This window comes from Poecile atricapillus, chromosome 2 (genome assembly GCF_030490865.1).
Source record: "Poecile atricapillus isolate bPoeAtr1 chromosome 2, bPoeAtr1.hap1, whole genome shotgun sequence".
Lineage (NCBI taxonomy): Eukaryota > Metazoa > Chordata > Aves > Passeriformes > Paridae > Poecile > Poecile atricapillus.
In genome coordinates, this window is record NC_081250.1 from 101328802 (window position 1) to 101352412 (window position 23611).

General features: G+C 41.0%; 1 protein-coding gene across 1 annotated transcript; it reads right to left on the bottom strand.

Moving 5' to 3' along the window:
- Positions 1-493: 493 nt before the first annotated feature.
- IMPA2 (inositol monophosphatase 2) lies at positions 494-21951 on the bottom strand. Its single transcript, XM_058830420.1, has 8 exons — positions 21664-21951; positions 15473-15606; positions 10938-11042; positions 9588-9633; positions 7248-7356; positions 3616-3724; positions 3313-3464; positions 494-2498 (listed from the first exon to the last, which is right to left on the bottom strand). The coding sequence occupies exons 1-8, from the start codon at positions 21775-21777 to the stop codon at positions 2383-2385; spliced, it is 885 nt and encodes a 294-aa protein (XP_058686403.1). The 5' UTR covers positions 21778-21951; the 3' UTR covers positions 494-2382.
- Positions 21952-23611: the final 1660 nt, after the last annotated feature.

The window sequence follows — 23611 nt, forward strand, 5'->3', positions numbered from 1 at the left end:
TGAGAACTTGGGACTGGGTTTCTGCACTTTTCCCTTCCTGCCTTGCTTGGCTCCCAGTGTTGCAAATCGCTGGTGTGTGCCATTGAAGTGGATGCACAGATTTCCCCGCTTTGCCGAGCTCCGGGAACGGCAGGGCACACCAGCCCTAACTGGGTCAGAGACTTTCTTTGTACAAGTGAGCTGAGCTGCTGGGAAACCTCGCAGAGCCATGAAGCAGCTTCTCACACATGCACTGGGGGGGATGGGGTGAGGAGGGGGAGCGGATGAAATGGGGCTCAGCTTCCACCACACTTGATTCCCTGCCAGCATAAGCTTCCTTCCAGGGCTTACAGGCACAGCACAAGCCCGAGTAAAGCCCCAGCTGCTCCCACGGCTGCCAGGGCTAAGCACCCTGGAATCAGAGCGTGGCCACCAAGCCTGGCATCTGTCACTCCGATCTCCTCTGTGCTCGGGAAGTGGGGGGAGAGTGAACAAGAGACAAGTGAGCCTATTAGCATTTATTATTTCTATTATTATAGCACCTCAGTGCCTAGTTGTGGGCCAAAATCTCATTCTATTAGCACTGTGAAAACCAGAGCCAAACTACCATAGTCCCTGCCCCAGAGGGCTTACAATCTCCTTTTCCAAACAGGGGTACAAAGAGATGGAGGGGGTAAAAGGGAGCAGTGACAAAATGTTGATCACTGTGATGGAAAGTGTTGATTTTCTGCTAAGAACCATCAGCTTTTAAATGCTTAGTTTGATTTAGATATTCCCCACACAGTCAATGTTTTGTAGTTCTCATGAAAAACAATCAAGAAATCACACAGAACTTCATGTTATATTCAGTGAAAAACATTTTTCATTGCAAGAAACACACACAGGGTTATTTTTAAAAAATATTGTTTAGTTTGTATCTTCTAAGCAGGTATCTGAACATGTTTAAAAACTCTACACATGCAGTGTACAAAAAAAAGTTAGATTTTTAACCAAATCTTTTGGCTCATTCCTTTATTCAATTTGCACTATTGCAAAAAAGAGATACCCTTTAATTAAATTTTTGATGAAAAAATAGAAGTGATTTCATAGCAACTGCTTTTCTCGACACACCTGTGTTTTCCCTGTGCTCATGATTTAAAACACAATCTAAATAGAAATTGTGGATTACATACAGGGATATACACCAACTGTGTATTTAGGAAATCTATGTAACTGATTTTACAGACTTTTCTGATCAAAAAGTGTGATTACAATGTTGTGCAAGAAGGGCATGTGATTTACAATTTTTTGCAAGCGTATCTTATGTGCATATTTTTAATAATTTGCCTGTAAGGGACCAAATCCTGCTGCTCTGCTTGAAGTTTCCCTAAAATCAGCTCTTTGACACTGTGCTCTATTCTGCTGGCCTCCTACTGCTGTGTGTCATAGTTAATACTGTGAATAACTCAGCTTGAGTTCAATATTCCTGGTTTTAACTATAAGTACTCTATGGTAGTAATTGTTTGCAGGTTTGAGTATCTTACAGAGGCCTACAGGACAGTATGATTTATGCCCATGCAGAGGGACAAAGGGAAACAAAACCAGCTGGACAGTTTGTAAAACAATTAAACACTTTCCATGGTCAGCTCTGCTATTTGCCATTTGGATAGCCCCGACTGGAATCACCTAAGAAACTTAAGAAAAACCATTACCTGAAAACAGCTTCCAATATTAGCTTTCTTCTCTCTATGCATTCTCTAAGTTGCTGTAAACATCCAGGACATCCATATATATACACATACACCCCTGGGGATGTGTGTGTATACATGCATGGACACCCCTAGGTGTACATATACACCTATATATATATACATTATATATAGGTGTATATATACACATATATACACACACAGAGACGTGTATATATATGGATACAGAGCTTTTGATGTCGTCAGGAAACAACAATGCCATTTTTATTGCATTCTTAAGTATCGTGGAACAAGGGTATTATTATAGGCACACATCTCAACTACTCCTCCTTTACTACAGTCCTAAAGCTCATTTACCTGAGATCTGCATCTGTAAAAATAAAGTTCCATTTTTTAGCTACGTGTTACAAAAGACTAAATATCAGCCCCACAGATATGAAATTACCACTTAATTTTGAGACTAGTTTGCTACAAGTAAAATATTCTATCTTATAAAAAAGATACTGCTGAAAGAGATACATATTAAAAAGAAAACACGATTCTTAGAGGTCTAAAAATCTCCCTATGCCTTCCCACATGGTAATAAATTTATAAAAAAATATTTGACACAGAAAATCTCCACAGAAATCATCCTGCTGAAATCACGTACCCTTCCAAGACACCCATCTTGCAAACGTTACATGGTTCAGGAGGGCAAGCTCCGCACAACGAGTATTTAATTCTCGTCGTCCCGTCGGTAGTGAATAGTTTGTATTTCCTGAGCTATGAACATGGCCATCTCTCTCGTGCCTGCAGCAATCACTCGGCAGGACATAAGATCCAGAGGTCCCCCTGAGGACAAGAGGATTAATGAGAAGTGTCTTAAATATAAGCCATGCTGTAATTAGATAGGGTCAGAAACACAAAACAACTTCATATGTAGCTCCTTTTGGGGTGGGAAGGACAATTCAACAACTCCTACATGGAAATTCCAGCAAAAAATTATTTTATAAAATTCTAGATACAGAGCCAAAGTATGAAAGAGGAGCAGGGGATGCCTAGATTTTTTCAGTAGCCAATAATAAATGCAATAAATAAATGCAATATTCCCCTCTTCTAGCAACGGGACAGAAATTCAGAAGTTCATTCAGCATACCCTTCTTAATCCACAGATCTTTCCACAGTATCCAGGTACCGATCACCAGTAAACCATTACTTTGAGATGTGCACCATCTAAATTAAGTAATAATCTGGAGATTGTGCTGGCCTTTACTCCCTCTGAGTAGTTTCTAGCCATGTATGTCCAAAGTGGTACCTCAGAGTCCTCCTTTCTCGGGAGGATGTCTCTGCTGAAATCTAATTGGAATGTCTGAGTGTACCTGATAATCTCCTGGGCCAGTTCCTTACTGTAAGTACAAGGCTTTAAGGGAATTACTCAAAGTCTTGGAAATACAGTTTGACTCAGAAGACCTTTGATGTGATGAAACCTCCTGCTGGAATTACATCAGTGTGTTCTGAATAACCAGCCCGAGCCCAGTGGAAAGCACAGACCTTTCTACAGGATATCACTAGAAACGAGGTAGAGCCTCAGGGGCGGCACTGGGCTGAGGTAGCCACTCACTCAGTCCCCCAACAGTCAGTGGAAATTCAAGGGCATTTTGCTCACCTGAAGTGTCTATCACAGTGCCACCTGCCTCTCTGATGATGACAGTGGCCGCTGCCAGGTCCCAGCAGTGCAACCCAAACTGGTAATAGGCGTCTGCAGCGCCGGACGCCAAGTGGCACAGGGCCAGTGTCGAGCTCCCAATGACACGGACCCTACACCCCACAGCAACACAAAGAAGAAAATGCTTTTGACTTCAGCCTATGTATACAACACACTTGTTGGAGTATTTTTTTTTTTTTTTAATTACTTTTTGAAATGACTTTTTGGTCACAAATGTGAGACATATGCTGTACATGTGCTTACCCATGTGCTTGGGCCTTGAGCAATCTCTCAATGTTACCAAGGAACAATTTCAATGTTGCAGGGTCACGTTTTGGACCAATTTCTGTTAAAATTAAGGCCTTCGAGATATCTGCAATGGTAGGGAGATGTTTCCATTAATTCAACAGCTTCCAGGTAGGTTCCACAAATTTGTTTTTAAATTATACACTAATGGACTTTTCACACAAAAATAATTTTTACGTCCCTTTTTCTACTTTCTCATAAAGTGACAACTTTGCATAGAAATTCAAGACTAGGTTTCTCCTATCAAATGGTCTGTTCTAAACACACTTAAAACAAAACAGGAGGATTAAAACCAAGAATGCATTCTTACATTCCTTCTCTTTCCACACATTGTTTTATTTCATTGACCAGTTGCCTTTTGGCAAATTCACTAATACTAGCAGTCAACTAAAAATTATCCAGAAATCTAGCAACTGCTAATGATGTTAATCTATTGATATTTGAAAACAGGATGGTTTTTGAATAGGAAATTTTAATATAGTTTGTTAACCAATTATAAACATTTGGGAACCCAGAAAGAGGAAAGAAAAGTTTCTCTCTAAATCACCAGTCACCTAGTAATAGCTCATTCTGGCATTTCAAAGACTGAAGACATCTTATGACTGAGAAAAAAAACCTTCTTATGACAAATTAAAGCAGTATTTTTAATAATAATAATAATCTGTAAATGTTCTATTTGTCTTGTGTTCAGCAAAGGCAATGCTGTCCTAGAGCAGATGGAGATACCAGCCTTGTGTAGAGTCAAAGGAGAGACTCACAGTGACTTGAGAGGTGTTGAAGCAGTCCTCATGTGAGATCTGAATACTGCCAGGCTATAACAAGCGTGTGCCAATGTAGGTGGAGATGGTTGATCATATTCCAAGTGTCCCTGCTCCTGCTGTGCCAGGTGAACTCAGAGGAGTTAAAGGGATGACAAAACTCAAAGGTTTAGTGGTTGAGAACTCAATGACTGGGCTGTGTCCACTGCTAGGTGTCACCTCCTACTCTGGGCTGAAGGGTAGGAGGCATTCATTCAGGTAGGAAACCTCTACCTGGTTCTTACAGCTACCTGCATAAGCTGAAAGTTCTCTGCACAAGGAGCAAGGAGGTTTTCAAAAGCAAATTAGGCTGGAGTGAGGCATCATTTAATTAAACAAGCTACCAAAGAATTTAGTATTGCAGATGAACCTTGTGGATTCAAGCAATGTGGTATAATGGTTGGTGAGTAACAGATACGTAATTAGATTAAAAGTTACGGGGTGTCACAAACATCAACTGTAGGAACATGGATTCAACTGCTTCTTTTTAACTTATTGTTTTAAAACAGAAAAACACCAATCCAGGCGCGCTCTAGGGTATTTGTTGCTTAGCCACTACTAAAAATTCTGGATGGTGAAAGTAATCTGCCTTAGATTATTTGCCATAACAGACCCAATTTATAATCAGAGAACATTTAATGCCCATCTCATTGCTGAAATACACCAAGTATGCACACCATGCCAGTCATGGTTAGGTTGTGACTGGGACAGTTATTCTTTTGAGTTACTAAAAATACTTCTAATGCAGAGACAGATCTCCTCAATTTTCCTCAAGGCTATAGCTGGAAATTGGATGAACAGACTAAGGCAACTAAGAGGGAGGTCTCTGCTTAGAAAAAGGAGCTGACTGATCACAAGACACTATGAGATTTTGGGATTTCAAGATATGAGATAAAATTTACTGACTATTCCTCAGTCTGATAGAGGTAAAAAAAAAAAAAAAAAAAAAAAAAAAGGCAGGCTTGATAGAAAAGATTTAACGGTGATGTGGATAAAGAGGAAAAGATCAGTTCTATTGAACACAGAAGATTAAAAAAAGAAAATACATTTACAGTATTAGCACATGTAAGGCCTGACATGAATCTAAGCATGAGAAGAAAGTATCACTCAAGATAACAGGGAAGATGGATCCTTCATTTAAATGTATCATAACTGCCTGAGTTGTCCATGGTGGACTCCCATACCAAATGTCTACAAAAATGGGTTTGCCTGAGCTGTGATTTCAGATTATTAAATCTGAACTATGAATGTATAAGTGTAGATCAACATCATACAACAACCACATTTCCTGAAAACAAATGGCAGCAAGTGACATGAGAGTTTAGATCTCAAACACGTCATGATCACTTCAGTTCCATTGGCAGGTAGAGGGAAACACGAGTCTCTCTTCCAGGGTTGATTTATCTCACTGAAGCCACAGCCCTTACAGAGCAACTGTGATTTAAAGCACTCATAATATCAGTAGAAGTGAGATTAAAGCAGATCCAGCTTCACTGGTGAAAATTTCCCACCACAAAATGATGTATATCAAAACAAAAGAAAATTTCAAAGCATTTGGAAGGGCAGAAGGTCTACTTCCCTTGCAATGTTCTAGACACCCACATAGACTGGATGTCTAGAGAAAGGAAGACAGAAGTGACATGTGCCAAATTTGTTCATTGCTCAGCTGGGAACCAGAACTCTCTGACTGCAAAAGCATGTGAAGCCATTTCCACAGTGGTTCATGCAGTCCAACTGGGAGTGCCCCCAGGTCTTCCTAGTAGTCTCTGCCAGTATGGGCTTCTTTGGAATATGACATATTTGAGCACTGATAAAAACGTGATGTATAATCACTGATCAAAATCTTAGGGATTTAAGATTCACAATGACTTTACAGTCTGTCTTTTCAAATATGTAGGCCCCAGATCACTATTAACTTAGATGAATAGCCAAACTTCCCAAATTTTAGGTGAAATTTTGATGCAGGGATTTGCTTCAGCCACTAAAGAAATCTGTATGTCAAATTGCTTGAATTTACTGTGTTTTGAGCTCATTAAATCTCCCTTTGGGGTGAAATTTTTACCACCTCATGTGTGCAGTGGTACAGATTTTTGGCACATGTCTGCTTCTACTTACAACTGAGTGCTGTGCTCTCCTCTGCATTTTGATTGACTAAAAGAAAACTTCTCTAAATAATACCAAATTATTGTTGTCTATAATCGTTAGGTAAACAGACAGATCTATGACTTGGTTTACTGATAAAACAATTCCATTCAAGCATTGGCAAAATGTCGCTGGCTATTTGTACATTGAAACATACCTCACACACCAGAGCAAGCTGTTATAGAACCCCTAATGAAGCATGCATCCTTTAATACACTGTTAGCACATTTGCCTACAGACATCAAACACTCTGTGACGTACAAGTTCATTGGAAAAGAAGTGAACAGCATCCACAATACTACTCTGAATTCAATTCACCATTCCCATTGCATCTTGCTTATAAAAAAGTTATGCCAGTGCTCAGCTGGAATGAAACTGGTGAATCTACACATTCTTCCTTATTTTAAACAATGGTTGTGAAGCAAAATAATTTAGGATTATTTAAACAGTTCATATTCAGATGTATATTTTAAAAAGAAAAGGAGGAAAGTGATTTTTCAGAAGAAAACAAACACAAAACAACAAAATTATCATGCAGGTGAAATACTTTCCATCAGGATAATGATGTTCATTATCCTAATGATGATTTGCAACAACTCTGAAACAAAATTAATATATTCCTTTTAGAGTTCTAACAAAATCTAGACCAACCTGTCTCTTTTGATACCTGAAGCCTTTTGTCATTACAAAATGCCCCTTGACCTCTTCTACCAGTGTATAATCGTTCTTCAGTGCAGTGGTAAATTACACCAAATTCAAGCTTTAAGATTTTGAAAAGGAAAGAAATGAATGCAACTCAAATTACTCATCATAAATATAAACAACTACTAATGGCAAAAAGATCAGCAATATTTTAATTGGTACACATAATAAAAATTACACTGATGCTAAAAAACTGGAATAATTTTACTATTACTGTGAGATATAGGTCATATAAAATTCAGTTTATAGAGAGAAGTTAATGCAATGTGTTCCTGATCCTCTAAATTCTTACTCACAGTTTGGTTCTGTTCACATTAGAATGGATTAAACACTGAGTTGTTTTCAAAAGCAATTGAAATGTTTTTACTGAAAATATGCAAGACCTCTGAGGCAAGACTCTGAATGCTTTGCTTTCACTGGTGAGCAGTTACTCCTTGAAGCAACCCCACTGACTTCAGCTGGACCACAAAGATTTGAGGCCCCAGGATCAGTCAGGCATCCAAACTCAGGAGTCATGGCCCACTCTTTATTAACAGTGCACGCTTTTATAGGCACCTCAGCTTTTGTGGTGCACTGAATTTGCCTGCCTTTTCAATCAAAGCAGTACACTCTAGTCACTTCTTCAAATCTTTCTCTGCAAAATCCTTTTGTGAGGGTCTCTCGAAGTCACAGGACTCCAAGAGAAGGAGCTGGGACAGAAATACCCTCAATAAAAGCTTAAGAATGTGCAACAGTGGAATTTTTGTAGGGAGATTCTGTTTACCAATGAAAAGAGGGTCACACTCAGACCCTTATTATTGTATTTAAAATTGTTATTACTTCAATAGGCTCCACCAAAAGACTTTAAAGCACTTTACAAACTTCAAGGGTCAACTCTGAAAATAGCTCCTAGATGAGTTATATTAGCATTGTTTAATTTAAGGGTATACAAAAATTAAGTGACTTGCCCAAGGTGTCAGAAGTTGGCCACAATGTCAAGAAAACACCTCAGATGTTTTAGACTTCAAATCTTCTCCTGCTGCACTTGGTGTTCATCAGAGACAATTCAAAGGTAATAGACTGTCCTGGCTCCCTACCCTGAGGTCCCATCTAAACCAAGGGGTTTTTTTGAAGAACACACTATTAATAGACTCTTTCCCTAAAGACATCTGCAGGAATTTCTTCAAGGCTTATAATCAGGCCAGCTCCCTTGTGTGTACTTTGGCTTCTTTTCAGTTTACCCTTTTTTCTGCTTGTCCTATTTGGGAGATTTAACATAATTCTTTACTTTTGTTTCAGCTTTGTTTAGTTTACATAACCCAAAATATGCAGCATCAAAATCATGATGGTGTTCGAGAAAACATAAATATTAGAGAAAGCTGTCTGGTAATAAAATGTAGTGTTCAAAAGGACCTTTGGCAATGCATAAATTTCAGAAAAGCATGGAAGTGTTTCTCTCAGTTTCCATGTTTGAAATGTCTAACCAGACAACTACACAACATTATTCTGTTTAAATCAGTAAGAGGTACTAGCACATCTGAAAACTTGGTTGTTACTGAATTCTTGCTGGCTTTGCTTAAAGCTGTACATATATTTAAGATTGTGGAATTAGGCTGAAAGAGGCACATTCATTGGCAACTAGAGTAACTAGTTATTCCATAGATATATATCTAACTGTAAACCAGCAACATCTGGAGAAAAGGCACTAGCACAAATGAGTATAGCTAGGAAACACAAAATGGCACATTGGAAGGCTAGGTACCTTCCCACCCTCACCATAATCAAGCTCTCATGTGGTAAATATATAACTATTTTACTGCATTAAGAAAAATACAAATGCAGATTGAATGAACTAGGTCCATAATTTTGCACTCTCCATAAAATCAGTTCTACATTGGCTCCTTGCAGGAGTTAGCTTTCACAGATACTGCTAGCAGGAAAGAGGCAATAATAATAACACAGGAGCACTGGGATATGTGTTTAAATTATGAAAAGGCATCACTAAATTGAACTTATGGTTTTGTCTAACTAAACCTTGCTCATACCAGCACTTCCTTTTTCTCCAAATAAACCCCGTAATACTTACAATTATTCAGAGAATTCTCTTTAAATTGCCAGTTTGCATAAGTAAGTTTTGCAGGACTATGATTTTAAATTATTAGAATACGATCAGATGCATTTAAAAAGCATAGGAAAACCTGATTAGTGATTGATTTTTTTTTTTAATTTTTTTTTTATTAAAAGTTCCCACATGGTTTTGAGACTTCTAGCCAGCTTTCAGGTGCCCATCCTAAAGAACATATTTCATACCTCTTTGTTAACAGCAAATCCAATGCTCACTGCCACTGTTGGAAATCTGTGAAAAATAAGAAATGAAGTAGTACTGATGAAAAATCTCTCAACTTACTCCTTAAGCAACCCCCTTAGGCAACAAAGCCCCACATGGAGCCCTGTGAGTTTACTTGTCAAAATGCACTTGACATTATACTATTTCTCTTTTGTCAGCCTCTTTAACTTTGTCAATTCCTTTTAAAATGTAAGTTAATATTGGAGAAGGCAAGAAATAAACTCAGGAAGACATCACCATTTTTACAATGAACACATAGTATATTTAGGGCTGGTTTTTGCTTTAGTGTAATTGAATTATCCAGTGTAAAAGCACTGATGTTACAACAAGTCAGTGGTTTTAAGAGCACATTTTGTTCAAGGTGTGCATCTGAGATAGCAATTAAGTAGCATGGAGATACCTTGCTGCTGACACCACAATAAAAAGAAACCAGTTCCTCTATGCTCTCCTTTTTCAAAATGATGATCATGTATTTAATTTGGTCTGTTTGACTACTGTATAATTATTACATTTTAAACAATGAAATAAATTAATTTCTTAAAAATACATTTCAGAAAGAACTTTCACAGTCCAGAAAATACTGCTAGCAAGAGGAAATTTCACTTAATTGTATGAAACATCACTACGTGGCATCCCCCATCTCCCCTGGAATTCTGTGTAATTGCACCAAAAGTCAAGGAAATTATTATTTTTTGCTTTATGAAAGTTGTGGTTACTTTAAGCCGCTAACTATAAGGCAGGGTTTCTATTCAGAAATATTATGAACGGCCATTAGTTTACAATGCCTCACACTTGAATGGTGAATTAAAAGTTAATTTTTGCAGCAATGACCCCACGATTTCGTTCTGTGGCGGTGCCTTAGAAATCCAACACCAGTATCTCCGTGCAGCTCAGTTCTGACACACGCAGTGGCCACACTTCCCAGCAAGAACGAGGCGCCCGTGTCTGACGCGGGGCGCACGGCGCTCCTGGAAGGAACGTGTAGAACCCGCACGAGGCGCTGGGCCAAGCGCCCTCACAGCACGGCCTTGTTCCTGCGGCGCCGCTCGAGGCCCCGCACCCTAACGTGCCGTGGGTGCGAGCGAGCCAAGGGCCGTGAGCCAAGGGCAGAAACGCCAGCTCACCCTCAGGGAATGGCACGAACACAGCCTCCCCCCAATGCAGCCCACCAGGTACCAGGAGATAAAGGGATGCTCCTTTGTGTGAGCCAAAGGAACGAACCCACCGGGTTCCTCTTCCTCAGGAGGAAGGGAGGACCTGTGAGAAGCTACATTTTGGGTTTTGATGTGTTTCCCAGGCCGCTGGCCACTTACCTGTGCACAAAGTTGCACGTTCCATCAACAGGGTCAATAATCCAGGTCGGACTGTCGGTGAGGACACATTTTGAACCTGCAGCAGTGGATTCTTCTGCAATAAACCTGCATGTGGTGCAAGGGTAAAACAAGTATCCCAGACCATTAGCTTAGATGCGTGACTTGGAAAGTACAAGCCCATCATTCTTGTTTTTAAGAGAGAACTTCTCCCTCTCTCAATAAAACATTCTTGTATAAATGGAAACACACACACACTGCTTTTTAAATTTAGGAATTGGTAACTTTCATAGAGACTTTGAGGGAGAGTTCTTGAATCTACAGCATACTATTTTATATGTCAAAAAAATAACTCTATTTATGTACACTTTCCCAATATACCATTAAGGAAGCTATGAAAATGAATGCAGAAATGGATCTGAACTGGCATCCCTGGAACTCAAGGATATTATTTTATGCAGAATATAATTTTATGGGCTAGGTCTGTCTCTTGCAGTAAGTAATATAAACTGCAAACTGTACCTGCTTCTCTTCTGCAGTCAATTTAAGTCAGAAGGAAATAATACATTCTTAGAAAATTCACACTCTTGTTGGTATTTGTATTTTTTACAATAATCTGACTCAGGAAATTAAAAGGTTTACAAAGTTGGACTTTCTTTTTCCCATGACCCAGAAAAAAATCAACAAATTATTTTTTGTTTGTTTGTTGTTTGGATGCACAAGGCACAAAATGAAATCTGAGATCATCTTCTCTTCTGTTGTTCTGTCCCAGTTTCTTTTAGTAGTTTTTTCCTTCTTTTTCCCTGGGAAACGAACATCCAGTTCTGGCATATTTCCTGTCGACCTTAATTATCCCTGCTTTCCCATAAACTGCCCAAGGTCTCTTTCTGTAAGAGATGTGCAGGTGCTACTCTCACAGATTTTCATAAAGCCCTATATGTACAGAAGGAGTAGAATCCAACTGCTAGTACCAAATCTTGCTGGTGGTTTCACATTTGAACAGCTGGGAGTGATATTCAGAGTTTCTGGAAATGCTCAAATAGAAAAAGCTTCTCTCAAAGACACAAAGAGAAAAAAAAAAAGGATAGAATAAAGTGAGAATGTCTTTTGCAAAAGAATCCATCCCTAGGACTAGAGTAGCAGCTATTTTATTTTGTGTCTTCAACCTGTACCTCATGATTCCAGACACCACACGAAACCATGAGTTTAAAATGTTCTGCAGACAGCACAGGAGGAGGCTTCTTGAATTTTCCAAATGCTCAGCCTAAATAGAACCAGACTATTTTGATAGCATTATAGACCCCCAGCTGGTACGAAGATGGAATTAGGAAGTGTTGGTTACTATTTTTATCTCCATTAAATGAAACAGCTGAAGGACAAAGTGTTAGTGCACAACTGAGAAACAAGAAAGACTTGAACAAGTGTTTGAAACTCTCAGTTTAACATAACACTTTGCAGGCTCCTTGCTTTAAATATTCCATTTTTTAGTCTTGTTGTTGCTGAATCACTTGGCTTTAGCTTTCACAAAACCTGTAATCAGCATCCAAACCCAACCATGCCTTGTCTGTGCTGCTGAATGCAGAGGAGGTTCATCTTCTTGTAGGTGAAGCACCTTACATCCCACCTCAGATTATCCATATTCCATATTAATTATACCTCTGCTTCAACCCTCTGCCAGTTCCCCCAGCTGGAGGTTGAATTATAGCTGCTGTCTTGCCAGCCAAAGAAAGGTGAAACGAGAACCTCATTAAAGACAGGAGTATTTCTGTGTAAGAGATTTGCCCTTGAGTATTGGGAGCCAGTCCCTCTCCTTTCTCTCACAGTGGGGGTGTGATGCTGCAGTCCCTGAGCTCAGAAATGCTAACCTGGAGCTGGGGCACAGCAGTGCCACTGATAAAATCTTCATGCTCAAGAGCAATTTTTCCAAAACAGATGTGGAACAAATTAGGTGCACATTTTATAAAATCTGGGCTAATGGGTAGCAAAAAAACCCTTGCTGCTATACAACACTGGTAAATGTGAGAGTCCTGCAAGGTCACCTCAGATGTCTTGCTCTGCGTCCCGTAAAAACCTGCAAACTAAGCAAAACACTCTGTGTGAAGTACTGGAATAAATTCTAGGAACAGCTTGAGAAGTGGGAGGGGTAGACACCTCATTAAAATAGTTAATTTAATATGCCAGCCTGCCAGCTCCTCTGACCTCTGCTCAAATCTGGATTACAGTTTATTCCCACTGAAAATGAGTCTAGTAATTTTAGCCAAGCCTTAGACTACATCTGTTCATGGCATGGGGCCACTCTGAAATTCACTGCAGGAACAGCAGAGAAGCTGTAACTTACCATAATCTGCAGCAGGAATTATATCCAGTTGAGTACAGGATGGGGCTGTCCCTCACCTATACCCATATGGGGATCTGAGGACAGAATGATGGGAAGCTAGAGTTGGATGTCACCCTCTCAAACTCCTGTATCCTGATTTTAATGCCTTTAATTAAGGCCACAAGGAACACAAAAGATGGCAGCTTGTGTAATAATAGCATGGGTAAATGTTGGGATAGCCTTTTGCAACCAGTAGCCACTGGAAGTCTGGCTGTGCCTACCCACAACTCAGGATCTATCTGAAAAAATATCCTTTAGAAAAGACTCACTGGGGATACATCAGAGTACTAAAAAGTGAGCAAAGATTAAAAGTTGAGTGAAGCATGAATGAAGATAATACATTCCACTTAACCAAGAGGAGAGAAGAAAAAAGAAACATGGGACAGAATTACTTTTTGAATGGTTTTCCAACTATTTCTCTTTACTTCTGAGTACACTTCCAGTATCTCAAGACTCATAAGTGCCTCAGTGCAAATGGAAGATTCTAATAAGATCCCTTTTAATTCTTCTAACACCTGAAGTCCGTTTTTGTTTCATAGGACATAAGAATCAAGATGATTTAGAAGAAAAAGAAATAACAGAAACCTTCAGTGCTGCTTTCAACAGCAGGTTAGGGGAAAGACTGAATACAATATAAATGATCTTTTAATATTTTCACTGTACTTTAATTTAGCCCCTGACTGCTATTGTAGACTACTCATTGCACATGTTTTAACCTAGTCTAGTTAAATTTAGTTTTTATCTATTGCTTAATCTAAGTGCATTAATTATCTGAACAAATTCTAGGCAAACCCAACAACCCCTACCAACAAAATTGTCTTGAAGAAATGGCAGTTCCTTCATTTACTTATAAAGTCAGAAGTTAACTGTACAGAGTTGATAAAATCTGGGATTTTTCAGTTCTTAGGCCTACGCTGACCTTTTGTTCCCAATCTGAGTGTGTCTGGTGATTCGCATTTTATGGGAAATGTGTAGGTTTTATGTTCTCTGCCAGACTGCTCAAGGAAAAAAAAACTAACATAAGAGTGGAGATGAGAGAAGAGCACAGCCAGCAATAGTAGAAGGAATATTACACAAATAATAGACTTGTAAAGCCTGGCACTCTCTTGAGAACTGCAGCCAAGAACCACACATAATTCTGTACAATATGCCATCACAAACAGCATGTATTTAGAAAGCCATATAAAATAGTACAAAATATGCTTTCTGCTACTTCTTATGGTGGTGGTTTTTTGCCCAGCAGCATCTTGGACAATCAGATAAGTAGCTGAGCCCTTCAAATTTTCCTCTTTGTTCATTTCTGCACAGTGCTAAAATGCAAGGCTCATTCCCATCAGAGATGCCCACAGTTAGAAGGGAGTCAGACATTATTTAAGGGATACACAGGCCTTCCACTGGCTCTGCAGGAAAATGAATTTTATCCACTGATGTCAAATGTAGAAATCAATGGCAGTCTCTGCATCAAACCAAACCTGGCAAACTAATACAAACCCTCTCTCTAATCTGTGCATGAGCTGAGTTGTTATTTTCAAGACAACCACAATAATTCAAGAGGAATAGACAACCTGATCTACTTTTAAAACCTTGGGTTTGCACCCCACGTAGCAATTTATAGCCTGTTTATGAGTAGGCATCAAATAATGATGACGATGACAAACAGCCCTGCTTCTCACTGGTCTTACTATAAAACACAAGGTAAATGTCATTTAATACATTTTTACCTCTCCTGATCTGGCAAATGCATATGTGTGATGGCAACAGGAAAGGTCAGCAGGGTGGGACCTTTGCTAACATGTATTTCTGCTACATTTTTATAGATAGCCTTAGCATAATTCTTATACAGTAGGCAACAGACCAGTATTCTGAACATCATGGAGATCCACATGAAACCTTCATCCATGATGTCCCTACAGGTGAAACATTGCTATTAAATACATATATTGACACACATAGAAAATACAAAGTACTAAGTATAAAGAAATGGTACTTTTTAAAAATAGGAGTCCTATGAAAATGTCCAACAGAAATTGGTTAATGTGTAAGAAAGATACAGAGATAGAAGAAAGATACACAGACTTTTAAAGTTCCCTTTAAATACCAATCGGATATGCAGAACGTGAAGGACATAAAAAGGTCACTGATAGTTTCTATAGACACTCACCTGTGGGAAGGAAACTTCTCCTTCAGAACAGAAATAATTAAATTTTCCACAAAATGATCGGTTTCTGTCACGAGATCTGCTGCAGATGTCTTTGTGGACACTTGTTTTTCCTCTGTTAGAGCTTTCCTAATAATCTGAAACAGAAGTTCATAAATCAGATTTGTTGGGCATTCAGCCTGTGCATACTAAAATAATATCTTCACTGAAAAAATATAGCTAATACTGAAAAACAGCTGTAGGCCTAATTCTACCAGAGGCTGTTCTAATTTTTTGACAAAAAATCCTTCTGAGCTAATGAACATTCTTTGGGAACGCAGCATTTTGAATCACTGCAAAAACCTCTCTTGACAGTTCAGAACAGGATTGATTAGGACATACAGCTAAAGGAATGAAAGGATGTTGGCAGTCATCATGATTTACAAAATTACCAAAAATATACACAAGATAAGAAAAAGCCTCAAGGCTCTGGCATTTTTCAAGGAAAGCCCTTTTTATTTACTTTTTTTAATTTTTTTTTTATTATTATTTACAGGGCCAATACCCCACTGTTCTCTTACTTTAAAAGATATGCAATATGGCAAATATAGTTGGTTTCCATTTTGCAGACAAAGACACATAGTTTTTTTGGGGTTTTTTTGTGGGCTTCTGGAACTTTAAATGACCACCCTCTGGCTCCTAAATAATTGCCATGTATTTAACATGAACAAAAAATTGAAGCTTTCTCTAGATTTGAAACCAATGATTTAAACTGGAACTCTTCTGGAAATGTCTTTATCTGATTCTCCAGGGTATTACTGTTACAAACTCAAGTACAAATTCACATATGGGAAAACATTTAATGAAAGCTTTTCTCCATTTTCCCCTATTTTCTTTCTGTTTGGGTTTTTTTTTCCATCTTCTTCATTAAAAAGAAAAATAAAGGGACAGGATGAAAAAGGAGATTGCTTATTTTTTAATCAGTGAAAATAATAAATTATTTGAAATTAACAAAAAAACCAAAACAACAAAACAAAGCAAAAATTTCACACCACTTATTTGTTTAGAATTATGGTATTAAACCCGGCAGCAACAGGGTCAATATTACAAGTCCTGTCTAAAATTTATATATTTCAGTTTCTTAACTAAATTTCCATTGATCAAAGTATTTTAAAACCATTGAGAAATACTTGGTAACCAAATAAAACAGTTCTGCTGCATTATGCATGGGAAAGGGAGCCAGAAACTCCCAAATGTCATCTCAGCTCTTGGTTTTCATAGTATAAAATACTATATTTAAAGGGTGTGCTAGTTGTTCTGACAAGTAATGGATGTGGCTGACTATTGCCCTAGTATAGAAGGAATCTGGACTAATGTTTCTGCTTTGTGGGCTGTAAAACATCAATTGTGCCTATTTACTGAGCTTGTGAGGCCAGGCAGTACTTTTCAGTTTGAGGCCTTGCTAAAGTTCATTACTGTATCTCAAAATATTAACCACATCTTATCTTTTTACTCCTCTCAATTCCTTGTGTGGTTGTCTTGAAGGATTTACAATGGAAGCATGAAAGTGTAATTCCAGCAAGGCCCTTGGGCTCCTTTTCAGCCCAAAGCAAAATCCAAAACACTCCAACCACACTCAGCTGTGTATTCTAAAAAAACCTGCTATGCTGATACCCTTTATTTTATTTGTTCTTCCTTTCTTTCCTATTGTCTTTACTGCTTGGAACTTGACAGTGAAATAGATGAAAAATGCTCTCCTTTTGACAGAGAAGATTTTAATTTCTTCTAAGCAATGCCACGTCTTGACTTCTATTTTGTTTTACTGCATAGTAGATCGAGATTTTTGCAGCCATTTAAATCAGTGCCACTGCTCACCAGGGCAGTGAGTTCATACCTGAGTCTTGCTGGAAAACAAAAAATGGAGATGAAAACTCTCTCCTGTGGACGTGCTCTGCAATCAGCTGATTTCATTGCAAGCTTGAAAACTTGATCTCTCCAGTTTGAGTACAACCCCTTGCACATCCCAGCTTCAAATTTAGTATTTTTAATTTCTGATCTTTTACCCAGTTGCTCATGACCATTTTAAACTCTAACCTGGTCTGTTTCTCTGGTGGCCACTCCAGCCACTTTGGAGGTGGGAGTAGCCAAGGGAGTGCCTGCACTATGAAGTGGTGGCTGATGGTGCTCTCACCCGTCTCCTCTGTGGGCCCACAACACATATTTAGCATTTAGCAGCCCTGCAATGAGCAGCTTTTCCCCGCCTCTTGTGCAAGCGATATGTCAAGAGGAGAGAAGTCATGATGCTGGGCTGAGGTCACCAGCCACAAATGGGCACCACAGCTGTGGGGACTCATCCACAGCACACAGGATGGACGGTTCTGGTTCTGCCAATTCTCTGCCACTTACAAAGGGCTTGACAAAAGGGACCCCTATGCATTTGCTCCAGCTTGTACAGGTATGCAATCCAAGCCAGAATAGCCCCATACAAGGATCACACTTCCTGCATAATTGATGAAAAACTTTTATTCTTTAGAAAATTATCAAACAGCTCAGAGCATTGTAGAATTCAATTTATGTGGAAAAATCCCTAAAAGTCACCTGCCTACAAAGGAGTATTTAGAGCCTGCTGCCTCAGAATATTTTGAGAGCGTCACTCAACTCCTCTCCTGCAGAAGCCTTACAATAAGGTTTGTGGATACCTGCTGCAATTGCCTGGTCTTTCCAGATGGACATGGGGTTCCATAAAAGTCTCACTCTAGGTTACAGGTAGCAGATAAGCAGAAACCAAAGGAACTACAGGATGATGAAATGAAAACAGCTGATTGCACCTTATCCCCACTGTACAATGAGATTGGCAATCAAGATACTGTAATTTGGCTGTAAATGTACTTTACTAGACTTTATTCCTGTACTAGGGCTTGTCCCTAGATTACAGAGATTTTTCAGCAATTTCTAACCAACTGATTTTTGGGAGCATGGTTATTTAGAGCAGAGCCATTTAACACTCTTAGCCCATGCTGCCCCTCCTCTAATGCAGATCTTATCCTAATACCCTGCTTGGGAGCTTTTGGGGGGTTATGCAAAGCAAGGGGTATTTACATCATTACATGGAGACCACATCACAGAGCAAGACCCAGGCTGTCACTGCTCCCTCCTTCATTTCCTGTGGAGCAGGGGAAACGGAGACACTGGGGCTCAGTGCAGTCAGTCCTGGACTCTTCCTTTTTCAATGCCTTGGTTAAATTTATTCCAACAAAGGAGAATGAAGAAGACAGAGGGCCAAGATGCCTTTTCTCCCAATACTTGAGAGCCACCTACAGTAGTGTGCTCATGTCAGCTATTTCATTTCGCCATACTGCTTGCACTCACCATATACTTCTGGGAGATCCAAGATGGATTTTCTTGCTTGCAATACTGTCCTGAAATATTTTCTCACTGATAAAATCAAATGTCTAGATAAAAAACAGTAATTCAGGGAATTCCAATCTGGTTTGCTAAAACATCTATCCATGTTACATAGAAAATAGCCTAAAAATTTCCCCTGGGAGCAAATAACAGGGGAAAAAAATCTTGGCTTTTCAGAATACCAGTGAAAATTTTGTCTTTTTTAAAAAATTTGTTTATTTATATATTCTTTTTTTTTTTTTTAGTGGTATTCTGCTAGGTCTCTTATGTCTCATAAAATTATTTTCCAGGAAAAAAAAAATGAAAACAATGGGAGAAAAAGGAAAGAAAAAGTTTGGACTTCAGCATACTGTGTCCTAATGTCAGTTTCTTACTCTTATTTTTACCTGGATGCATGTTTACTCATTTTGGTGAAGCTTTTCCAATTCTGCAATTGGAGAGAACTGTGCAAGTATTGCTCAGTGCTCTCAACATCAAAGATACACAGACTGGTCATGACTGCTTTTCTTGAGCAAAGTCATATCAAACCTATGGGTGTACTCTCATGAACAGAGAAAGCAGCTTACTCACAGAAAAAGAACCAAAAGAGAAGTTTGAAAAAGTGTAGTTATTTATGGCCTTATAGAGTGAATTTTAAAGCAGGTCAATTACAGATGTTACAAAACCATGACCATTCTCGTTATGAAACAGCCATACATATATTAAATGAGAGCCTGTGATATTCCATGAAAGTAATAATTACAAAACAACAGGATGGGCAATAAAAGCAATTATTTTAACCCAGTAATAGAGGTTACTCCGGCAACAACACTTTTGACACATATTCAAGCATCATTTCTTTATTGACCTTTTAAGTTTAGAAGAAACTATTCCAGGGTATAGATGCCTATCTGTTGGAAAGAACCTACAGTCATGAAAGACAATGCAATACAAATCAAGTAGCTGTATAAGCCAAAAGGGGAGACCAGAATACTGTATTACTGGTTAACTTTTCCTAGAAATCCAAAATCTGGAAGTGCACGTCTTTCTTCAGGCCAAGTCTCTTGTAGACATTTTCTAATGATTCCAACCCTTCCCAACCTGCCACAGTCCTGAGAAAGGGAGCACCTTAAAAGAAAGGCTGAAGCAGCAAAGTTTCACGCAGGGATGGAGACTGGAGCTGGATCTGGGGAGACAGAGAGTGCAAGATTTCTGGGGATGGAGGTGAAGGTGGAAAGATCTGACGAATGGGAAGAGAAGCAGAAGAAAAAGATGAACTTGACTAGTGGAATCGACTGCTTTTGGTGATCCAAATAACCCCCATTTTTATAAATTTTCAATAAAAATCCAGTCCTACCAAACACATGTTACACTGCACTTTTTGTCCTTAGCTGTAGCTTATTTTGGCAATAGCTGGAAGCAGACTGACACTTAAATAAAAGATAGAGCCATACCTGCACCTTTTCTTCCAGAAGGATCTCCAGTGCCTTTTGTAACAAAAAAGATTCCTTAACATGACAAAATAATTGGAAAAAAAAAAAAATACCCAGTTTCCAAAGTCCTACTTAAGCAACATCCTTGTCTGGTTTAAATTCGGCCTGACAAGGAATCAGCTATTTTCTGCCATTTGCAAGGTAGCAATGGCAAACTGCAATTCTGGATTCAAGGATTAGTCTTATGGAATGTTTACTTCTTCCAGGAAAAGGTGCTCAGCTGTGATTTACTGAACGAGGGAAATGACTGGGGAAGCTTAAAGCTGTCTTCACAAATTGGTATTTTGAGAAATAAGGTGTGGAGGCTTGAGCAAGTAATGAGTCTCTCTTGTGAAATGGCTGGCAGAATGAGTGTGCTGGAGAAACTCCTGTTTTGAGAGTCTGTGAGAGCATGACCTGTCATCCTGATTTGGATTATCCATTTAGTCCCTGTATTATTAAAACAAGTCTCCTCTCCTCTGGCATTCTGTTCATCTGTGTAGTTGTTTTTCACTAAGGAGAAAATTATGTTTAATAACACACACTAAGGAAAAGTTAGGGTCTTGGACTCAAGATACAAAAGGGGGTTTCTTAAATCACAATGTATAGGTACAAAGTCCATTTCAAAATAGAGCAGAATGGAAACATGAGAGAAATATACATTGTTGAGGTTTGTGTTTTATCCAGTTTCTCAATCAATTTGCTGATCCCACTTCTTAGCTCTGTTCGACCTGGTGGAAGTTTTGCTGCTGCTGCACAGAGTGGGGTCAGGATATCTGAGATGACTAACCTGCTTGTCAAAGCAAGTATCCGAAATAAGCTACTATAGCCCTTCACCACACAGTTATTTGTCCCTAGCAAGTGAATTTCGGCCACTCTGAAGACTGCCAGATCTAACAAGAGAAAACCTCCTTGACACGGTTATTTTTCTCTATACAAGCTGCTGGAAAACAAATGCTGGCTCCGAAGGATGCAACCTCCGAGGGCTGGTGCCTCCCAGGGAAGGGGCCCCCCGAAAGGATGCAACCCCCGAGGGAAGTACCCCCGAGGGCTGGGCCCCCCCTGCCCCGGGATGTGGCCTCGAGGGAAGCGGCCCCGCGGCACGAGGCCCCCGAGGGACGGGTCCCCCCAAGGTCTGGGGCCCCCCGGGATGGGGCCCCACCGCCGCCATCCCTCCCTCGGCCGAGGGCTCCTCCGGCGGCCCGGCTGAGCGGGTGCCGAGCCCCGCCGCCCTCCTCCCCCTCCCCAGCTCTGCGCACCGGCCAAGCGCCCGCACGGCCCCTCCTCGGACCGCGCCGGGAGAAGGCTCCTCCGGCCGCGGGGCAGCCCGGCCCGGCCCGGGGCCGGCGCGGCTCTCACCTGCCCGGCGCGGCGCGCCAGCTGCACCGCCACCTCCGCGCACTCCTTCCAGGGGTCCCCGCCGCCGCCCGCCGCCGCCCGCCCTTCTTCCTCCTCCTCCTCGCACGGCTTCATCGCGGCGGCCGCGCTGCCCGGAGCGGGGCCGGGGGGCGCGGGGGGCCCGGCTCCCCGCCCAGGAGCGCCCGCCGAGGAGGATGCCCTGGGCGCACACACCGCCCGGCGCTGTCACTGCGCGCCCCGGCAGCGCCCCGCCCAGCGCAGCGGGGCGGAGAGAGGCGGCCGCCGCGGTCAGTGGGGAAGGCGGGCTGGCTGCTGGGCGCTGACATTAGGTGAGCCCGGGGGCGGAGGAGGGCCGGGAGAGGCGGGGGTACCGCGGAGAGCAGCGCCGGGGCCGCGCCGAGAGGGCGGGATGCGGAGGGCAGGGTGCGGGATGCGGAGGGCAGGGTGCGAGATGCGGGATGCGGAGGGTAGGATACGGAGGGCAGGGTGCGGGATGCGGAGGGCAGGATGCGGGATGCGGAGGGCAGGATGCGGAGGGCAGGATGCGGAGGGCAGGATGCGCCGCCATGGCCGTGGCCGTGGCCAGGCCGCCCCTCATGACATGGCGCCGGGACCGCCAGGCTGGGGCTGGGGCTGAGGCTGGGGCTGGGGCTGAGGCTGGGGCTGGGGCGCTCCTGTTTTCCCCGGGATGAGGAGGAACAGCCGCGCTCCCAGGCCGAGCGGCCCCCGGGGGCTCCGCTGCCCCCGTGTCCCCAGGGCCATCTCGCCGAACGGGGGCCCGGCTGTCGGCCTTGCCGGGGCTTTGGGGGGAAAGCTGGTGGCAGGCATCGGCCATCCCGGGAATGAAAGGGGAAAAGCGGCCTCGGGAGTGGAAGGGCAAGTTCAGGTTTTAAAGTTCAGCAGCTTGTTAGTGCTTGGGAGTTCAAGTGTGTGGTAGGAAATACATAGCCCTTTCTATTTTTCCCTTGTCTTCGTGTGTCATTTTGGGTTTGTCAAGGATGAGAAGAAGAGAATTCAGAACCCATTCTTCCAGAATCCGTATAAGCCAAATTGCCATGCCGGCAGAGCTGAGGGATTCTGGATCCGCCTCTTAGAAGGAGGGCAGCCCAGGATGAATACATGCTTATGCAATAGAGCAGCCAGACTGTTGTGCTTAAAACACCGAGTGAGTGTTGGGAACACACACTTTATCTGTCAGAGTGAGGTTTTTCCAAATGACTTGTTCTGATGCACACTTGGCATTGAATGGGAAAAAAGAGAGCCCAGGGACCAAGTCCATCAGCTTAGCTTTATGAAAGAGGCATTAGGTACATAGACTGTATGAAATTTGTTATTGTCTTTCAGCACCTGCTTTGTGGTTGAGAGTTTCATTTTCAGGGCTAGACTAGAGATGATTTATTGGCAAACACATTTGCATGAAGGAAATTGCATAACACTACCACTTACTCTCCTTGAGTACAAAATTAATTAATTTCCTAGAGACTAGGCTAAATTAAATTGACTTAGGTATTCTACTTAATGTAACAGACCCTAAATCTAGATCTATTTTCTTTTCTTGTTTATCTTGTAGGACCCAGATGACTTTGGGATGAGAGGGACACTGTTGCCACAGGCAGTTCACAAAAAGAATAGACACTTTTTAAAATTAAACACTTGGACCTTTTCCTTCTAAAGCAAGGGACTGAACTTCGTGGATTGCAGCACAAGAATTCAACTTCATTCTTTAAATTTCTAAGCTGCACTCTGGCAGTGGATGCCACAAAGACAGCAAGGCTGTCAGTAAACTTAGTGAAATATTTTTTAGTCCCCATTTTGAATCAGAAAAAAAGTGGTAACATACTCTGAGAAGGTGAATTGACTACTACACAAAGTGTAAAAGTTTGGTTGAAGTATGAAATGATGAAATTTTTTTTAATAAATCCTCACCAAATGTTTGTAAATCTTTCTG